The 8644-nt window shown below is 39.0% G+C and overlaps 1 protein-coding gene across 1 annotated transcript in view; it reads left to right on the forward strand.

Moving 5' to 3' along the window:
• LOC137989180 (protein Wnt-7b-like) overlaps positions 1-7789 on the forward strand; it is a 17931-nt gene extending 10142 nt beyond the window's left edge. Inside the window, exon 4 of the mRNA XM_068835034.1 lies at positions 6190-7789. Within this exon, the coding sequence (XP_068691135.1) occupies positions 6190-6678 (489 nt within the window). The 3' untranslated portion in view covers positions 6679-7789. The remainder of the gene's footprint in view (positions 1-6189) is intronic.
• Positions 7790-8644: the final 855 nt, after the last annotated feature.

Raw genomic sequence — 8644 nt, forward strand, 5'->3', positions numbered from 1 at the left:
AAAAAAAATGTTACACTAACCCATTGAGGGCTATAAATGTTTTCGACGGCGTTACAGAAAGGCTCAAGAAACACGCTTCTAAATTATATCTCATTAGTTTTAGAGAGGCCCAAAAATTGTGAGCACAAGGGAATTCATTGCTAATAAGCATCGAACGCCTCAAATCTGCATGTTTTTCAGCCCGTGCGTTTTATATTTTGGAACATTTCTTTGCCATACCTTTGCAAAACAGCAACGTATAATTACAAACTTCATGGGTTCATTGTGAGGAACGTTTGCACGTGGTGATATAACCTTTCCCTTGTCTTCCTTGACTTGAAGCTTCGTTCACACTAGTTTCATTCTTGGGTTACTGGCAAACGTCTCCCAGTGTCGTATTAAAATGGCTGGAACAGTCGAGAAGTGATCACAATGATAATGTTAATGTTCATTTAAAGTTGCTTAATTAAGAGATTTATTTATCTGTAATGACTCGGTGACCATCATCCCGTAGAAAGTCTCACTGCCCTTGAACAAGATTTTCAGGTAACCTGTAACTTTCCCATTATAAGTTCGGATGCTACACCATTAAGCTAGGTTCAGGCTAGAGATGACATTTTCGTTGCTGTTGCGGTCGTCTTTGCTTTAAAGCCCCACGAGCCCGCACCGCCAAAGTTACATAACAGGATGTATGTTTTTCAAAAAAACCGCTAATGTCCGAACTCGAGACGAACGGATTCGACGGCATTTTAAGACTTTCCTCAAACGATTTTTCGGCCTGTTTATGGGTGTCGATGATGAGGTTTTCCGGGAAACTGGATTCCTCACTAGCGGACACGTCTTCTACTCTTATTTATTTTGTCACATGCTTCCGTGTTTCCTACAGCCGGCTTTTAATGGAAACCGCCACTTATTCGACGGAGTCCGTCGTAGACAAAAAACGGAGTTCAATTCCACAACGAGGGGGAAATGTGGATTAAAAAGGCTTGATAACTTTGGTTTTGTCGTTATGGTGGGCGTCTGCCATGAAACTGTCGAACGTCTTTTCTGATGATAGCAATTTGCGGAAAGTATGCTCTCTATTTTATTTTTCGGTGACCAGAAAAACGTCCTCTCAGCGTTGCTTTTGAGGATGTTTGGTTAGCCTGAGGAAAATTTGTTGCACGTTGACGAAATAGTTTGTTTGCTTTGCAACTTTTGCGAACTTGTTTGCGGAGGCTATAGTTTGCTCGTTAAATATCTTTTCAGCTGATAGTTTCGTTTACAATTATAGTCAATTGATCGGTTCAAAATGTTAGTAATACCTTGGTTTCCTGGCAAATGAAGCCTTGAACAACCTCACTAAAGAAAGCAACATTTTGACAGCCGGGATTTGTGTACGAAGCCTTTCCACTCGAAAATCACACACCCCATCCGATCGCCATGAACCTACTAGCACGTACTTGTCAATAAAAAAATGGCATCACCTCTAATATATTTGATCTGTAGATTAAAAGTGTTATTTTTAAATCTACTCAATGGTAATAGTAACGCCTTAAAACAATATTATTGTATCAATGAAGAAAAAACAGTCATTCTGTACAAATATTAGTACACCTTTTTGTCATATTCCTCAAAACACACGGCAAGAACATGAAAAAAGCAAATTTAAGGTTCGGCAACATGACTGCATACAATAAAGAACCTCGTTTACTCTTTTATTACTTTAAGACCACTGAAGCCAAATCAAGTTAAAGGGAACTCCATTCCATTACAATATGAGGGAGATACAATAATTGTGGAACATTAAAATGTAAAATTTCGATGACTTCGTGAGCTTAACATAGTGAATCGTCCATTCACTTCAAATTCAGTTAAACAATGCAATGCTTCGCCGATATTTTACCACGTGGTGAAGAAAGAATAATCGCAAATTTATATTTTGAAGTGACGTTTTTGTTCAGTTGACGTTTCAGTGAAACGTTGCTTAAACTCCCTGAATTTCTATCTAAATTGCAGCAACCACATAATTATAAGGAATTTTTGTTTGTCACAAAGTACCATTTCAAACTCTGAGGATCACTTCAGACCGGACAACGAAGAATTTGGCATTTTATCTGAAGAAGACTTATTTTTTCATTTTTCAGGACACCTTTTTGAAAACGCTAATTCAGTATGCAATATTGATGTAAGAGCCGTGTGTGCTTTTCCGGCAGATTTTTTTTGTCCGTACAATATAAAGGCTCGCTCTCTTTATTTTCTTCATTTCAGTCACAGACAATCAAATAACAAACAATTTAAATTTCAATTTAAAAAGAATCATCTGCGCATTATTTCTCGTGATTTAAAATTAAACTGGTGTCGTTTCCCGTTCTGTCGCTCATCCTGTCTTCAATAAATACACCGTAGACCGAGCTCGAGTCACCGAGAAAGAATTGAAAATTTTTACAGCTATGGCTGGGAAAAAAACCCGACATCTGCAAAAGTGCGGTGAATTTGCAGACGCTCCCAGTTTCTTAACGACTTTTTTATCTTATGCAGCTTCCCGATAATTTGAGTGGGGTGTAAATTGTGAATTGTGCGGCTTCCGAAAACTAAAACTCGGAACGAATTTGTTGCTATCGCGACGTCGCGCGCGGATGCAAGTCTACCACGCCACCCTCCACCTTGACTGACTTTCCCTTCTTTTGATCCCGAAAAAGTGACGAGACTTTTCCTTCACACCTTTTCTTTTGGATGTCTTTGCAAGGAAAATATCTTCTCCGGTTTATCTGTCGATCGCGTATTACTCTCGCGCGTGTTCATCCCGTCTTTCTCAACAGCCGCGCATGAACCATTCTACAACTCTTCACACACCCTTGGCTTTCTTCCTTTTTTGCCACCTTTCTCACGATATGCCAAAGTGTTTATAAGTTCATCGGTGACGCTGCTATTTTTAGTGTTAGCACATTCCTACTGTTCCGAATGATGTTTTATAATTTTCAAACAAAAGAAAAGGATATTAACGGAAGAACTCGAATAAAGATAAAACTGTGGTTATGTTCCGGATGTTGCCTCATTTATTTGGCTACAGGGAGTCTTCGATTAAAAATTTGGAATTTCATTTGACCTTCGTGTGACAGAAATTCTTTTGTCAGAAAAGAAAGTTAATTTGAAAAAAGGGTTTCAGTCTTATTGGTTTTCGATCTCGAAGAAAAAAACACCTTAAAGTTCAGAATTCGCCGAGAAATATGAACAATTATGATTGATGTATGTATGTTACTTTCACAAGTTGCAGACTAGCCACTAACTTGGGCAATAAACCGCTAGGATGTGTGACCTTTTAAGAGCTTAAATTACTTTTAATCAACTTCGGCTCGATAAATTCTATACTCAATTCAATTTTCATCGAAGTATATACAAAAACGAAGTGTGTGACGAGGTTATTTCGAATTCAAATACTAGGTAACATTTCTGCTAAGAATTATTGTATTAAAATCTCATGTATTCTCATTCGGTCATTTCTGCTGAAGCGGTCATTCATGCGACCATCACTGAAAAAAGATACGGACCAGCTCTTGATTGTCACAATCTACGTTACAGGATCACGTTCTTACAATAAGAGTATTTCCTAAAGCTTTTCAGTAAATTTTGAATAATGAATATCTTTTCGTGATAAATAAGAGACAACAGTTCTTTACAAACGTCTTATAGATCTTTTAAATAAGATTATCAGAAAATGTTTTACACTTCTACAATATTTAGCTCGTTGTCCATCGGTTACTGAACTAAAGCTCATGAAAAGAGGACAACAAGAAGTTACTATGGCAACAAATTTATCTGGGTAGTGCATGTTTGGTTTTTTTTTTTTATTACGGTTCTTTTGTAATACGGCGGTTTCTGTCGAGCATTACTTGGTTTTTCGTCGAACATTAAAAGAAGTACTTGATGGCAATCATGCCGTTCTTTGCTGTGCTCTTCAACAATGCGGAGATCCGCAACAACGTACTATGTGCAATTTCAGACCCACTGAGACGGCAAGTCGAGCACGCCACGGTGAATCTTTCATTCTTTATCACTATTCAGTTCAAAGCATTTGAACGAGAGGCACAATCGTAGGTTTTGAAGGGACGTTTATTTGGCGTTGAGCTCCTTGAGTTTGAGGAAAAAACAAGACGGTCAGATAGAAGGATGGCGCAGTGGTGAGAGCACTTGCCACCCACCAATGTGACCCGGGCTCGATTCCCAGACTTCCCAGCGTCATATGTGGGTTGCATGAGTTTGTTGGTTCTCTACTCTGCGCCGAGACGTTTTTCTCTGGTTACTCCGGTTTCTCCCCTCTTATCAAAAACCAACATTTGATTAGCGTTAATTTGTTGATTTCAGTTTACAGTGTCCCCAATTAGTGCGTCAGGGCTAGAAGACTAGACACTTAAATAAAGTTCCTTTCCTTTCCTTTTCCCAAAATTTGCGGTGTCTTAATGATATGGTTAACAAGCTTAAAAGATGAAATTACACGATTATCAAATTAACCATTTGATTACCACCATCGAGACATGAATTTTTTTTTTCGGAAATCCATCAAAGAGAAACCTGTATGACGTCGGACTCTTGCCGATGAGAAACGTCTTGACAATAAAGGCCTTGTAGTGACTTCTGTGCAAAAAGCGTTCACCCATTTAAAATAAACGAGTCAAAACATAAACTTAAAACTATCCATCATGTTTATCCACACCTCTCTATGAACTTGCCTTGTTTTCGTTATTAAATTGTTTGTTTTCTCCTGAAGCCCAGCAGGGGTCTTAACGTTTTATCTTTTGTCAAACTTTATTAAATTTTTTGGACCAAATGATTGTGTTTGCTGGGTACCGGTATTGGCGCGGAACAAAATATTTTTTCGATTATGGTGGCGAACGACATTAGGCATGATTTCGGCGATAGTGTCGAAAGTTGGTAACAGAGCAAAAACGTCAGTCCTTAAATTAGGCTTTTTTTTTAGCTCACTTTGAGAAATTTTATCGCGTTTGTGAAAAGAATATCGCATGTTCCCCTGCGGGCATAAATGGGTCTTCTCTAAACAAGTAAATGCATGAGGGAAGTTTTAAAAATTTAATTAAAAAGGAACGACCTCTTAACAGTAGCGTAAAGCGGTGTATTGATCTCCTGCTGGGACCGGCTGATCATCGATACCCTTCGTACGTCACGGCTTAACACCTAAACAAGGTGGTTCCTTTTTATCTTTTGAATCTATCGCAGTTTAATTCGCTTTGGTACTGAAATATCCAACTTGTTGTTTCTTAAGCATTCTTCCGTTGCTCATATGTTTGAAATTAAACGATATTTCAGTCGTGGTTTAAATTATATGAATCCAAACAATACTACTAGTTATGAGCGAAATGATATATGAAATGATCATATATTGAACTGCGGATATGAAATTAAGTGAAGCTATGATCCTCGCAGTTATAAACGCAATTTTAGCAATTGCGTAGAGAAGCCTTAAAAATTCAGGGTTCCGTTGATGAATGAATGAATCAAAGTCCTGAGTTTTCCAGGCTTCTCCACGCTATTGCAAAAATTGCGCTCATAACTGCGAGGATCATAGCTTCACTTGACTACAAGTTATGTTTCTAAGTATGTCCACTTCTCTAAACTTTAAATACAAATACGGTACTTTCCAAGCGTTTGATTCCTTTCCTACCAAAAAATTGAATTTTCCTTTCACAACATTAAAAACAGTAGTTAGTAGTTTTTTTGTTTGATATTCCGTGTTGTTTTACGCCTTTTGCCTCCCACTCTGTTGAGCTTGCTTTGTCACTGCACATGATCGCCTGGGGTTATGGACAAGAAGAGCAGGCGCTGGAAAAGGAAACTAACAGTTTAGGACATACGCTCCATCTTAGTCAGTAATACTAGTCGACGGCCTCAGTATGGATATAGCATATGTGTTTCAACGTTCAAGGTTAAAATGAAGTTAATTGCGTTTCACAACATTTACGACAGTGCCCAAATATGAAATTTTGCAAGAATAAAGAAACAATTCAATAGATTATAACTGCCGGCTAATCTGGCCTCCAAAGTACAATAAATATAAGCACTAAAATGAATCCTGCTTCAGTAAATGGCTTTGAATAGCAGTTGTGAGAGCTGCTTTGAATATTTATACTACATCCAGCCCACGAGGATTAATATAAGCTTGCCATTTAGTCCTCTAGCTTCGTTTTCCTGATTTGAAGATTTTTTTTATTTCAGGTCATTAAAGACAACATGGGTAAGACTTGCAGATGCCATGGTGTCTCCGGTTCCTGCACGGTCCGAGTTTGCTGGCGAACTATGCCAAAGATGACAGCAGTCTCCGTCGAACTACGAAAAAAGTACGATCAAGCCTTGAAAGTGAAAATGAATAAAAACAAAAGCAGGCTCCTGAAATTAATGCGCGGCCGACGCGGGAAAAAGCGCAACACGAATAGTCGAAAACCGTCTGTCTCAAGCCTCGTGTACGTGGAAAACTCTCCGGAGTTTTGCAATCCGGATGGAAGATTTGGAATCCTGGGAACGTACGGTCGAACGTGCAATAAGACCTCGGAGGGTACTGACAGTTGTCGCGAAATGTGCTGCGGTAGAGGCTATAACAGAGTTCACAGAGTGAAAGACGTAAAGTGTAACTGTTCATTTATTTGGTGCTGTCACGTGAAGTGTGACTTGTGTAAGATGGACTGGATCGAGCACACGTGCAAGTGAGGCTAGCTTACATCCAAGCGAGGCTGAATGAGAATCATCACGAGTTGACAGCAAGACGTTTAGTTGCACATTTGAATTTGCAATTTGTCAGGGTTTTATCTTCAGGGACTGTGTTGGAAACGGTACTTACTGCAAGCAAGAGCTGCGTGCGTATAAATAGACATTAATTTATCTTGTACAGTTTTTTCAAGAATTCATTGAACTTGAGTACTGCCGACCAACGAAGTCACAAATCCAGGGTGAAAATGTGAACTTGCCAAGACGACTCCTTAACTAGAAACTGATACAGTGTTAAAGTTGTCTTATTCTAGTCCATCGCCAGTGAACGTCGTCGTTTGTATGCTTTTTTATACCGGTTTCATTTGTAAAAGGGGTGACATGCGCAGTGTCGTCACATAAGTGCCTTCCGTCATGTTGCGACGCCATTACCTACAAGTAACCCCTTTACGTGAAGGAACGGGGAAAACAGGATGTATAATGGCAGTCGTTTAAACTGTAAAAGTCACCAGGAACATCGAGCAAATTCAACGGCTTTCAAAAAGAACTCAAAGAAAGAAGCCTTTGCCCGGTGTTTATCGAAAAAAAGTAATATTTCAACACAGATGTCGAAAGAAAAGAGTATTGAGCGTTCAACCTTCTGTTCCCCATTAATTTAAGAGAGAAATGAAAAAAACAGTAGTCTTTTAGGACGCTTTCCATTTGACAGAACTGGCCGGCCAGACCGGGAATTTCGAAGGACGAACTCTACAACACCTTCAAATTGTCACACTTCGAGGATATATACTGCCCCAGAAGAATACGAGGGATTATCATGCAAGTGTTCCTTCAAATTGTTGCATTCTCTTTGCAAAGTGACGGGTCTGGCCTGCCAGCTCTGAGAAAAGGAAAGCGCCCCAAGTCGATTCTTTAGGTGTGTGATGTCTGGGTTGGGTACCAGATGCCGATACATTACAATTTAATATAGTATATTTTTCTTCACACAAAAACTTCATTATTTAAAAGGAAATGACACCATAGATAGAAAGAATCCCTGTTTGAACACTTGTATTTTTTATCGCGACTTGTTTGAGATAATGGAAATTCGAACAGATGAAAGCGTAACGTTACATGTTGTTTTCCTGTGTATTTGCATTGGCCTTCCCCTCTTTGAAGCGTTCTGTTCATTGGACGTTCGTGCATCCCCATGATGTTTGTTTGATACTATACTGCCAGAAGGCAAACTACTTCGGGTGTAGAATTCACACAAAATATTTTAAAACGAACATCGATTCTGGGCTGCCCATGATAAGAAAAAAAAAAAGACACAACAACACCGCACTTGCGAACCAAATTGAGGACCTAAATAAGAATAAGTGGAGGATGGTACGATTTTTGGCCCATGCGACAAGCTTACGACATGCCGTTTACATGACTTGCAAATGTCGCAGCGTTTTAAAACATGTTTTAAAATGCAAAACGGGAAGGTAAATTTCGTATCCCCAAGCTACCATGTAATGTTGAATTTATTATATAGAACAAACGAAATGGCGAGAAAGTGGTCACCAACCGCTTAAAACACACATTTTGTTGAAAAAAGATATGAAAGTTTTGAAAAACAAGTCATGATAATGCCAACATGTGCAATAATAATGTTAATGTAGTAGAGACGAATTATATTGCAGCACAAAAGTATCTTGCAATGAGGGGAAGCTCGAGTTTTCATTGGCTAATCGTGTTATTTACCGTGACGACACCAACATCCGCACATATGAAAGATAAAAATGATACGTTCACTGCGCGGGGTTTTGCCATCTGGTTTGCCTTGTGCAGTGTTAACGAAACCGTGACGCTACAACTGGATTTGTGGCAAAATCCGTTCCAGTGATTATAAACAACGACTTTTGTTTGTTCGTGTTGTCGTCAAACCTCAAATTACTTGAAAAGCAACGTGAACGAAAACGCCTTATCTGAAGATGCAACTGCACTA

Source organism: Montipora foliosa, chromosome 2 (genome assembly GCF_036669935.1).
Source record: "Montipora foliosa isolate CH-2021 chromosome 2, ASM3666993v2, whole genome shotgun sequence".
Taxonomy (NCBI): domain Eukaryota; kingdom Metazoa; phylum Cnidaria; class Anthozoa; order Scleractinia; family Acroporidae; genus Montipora; species Montipora foliosa.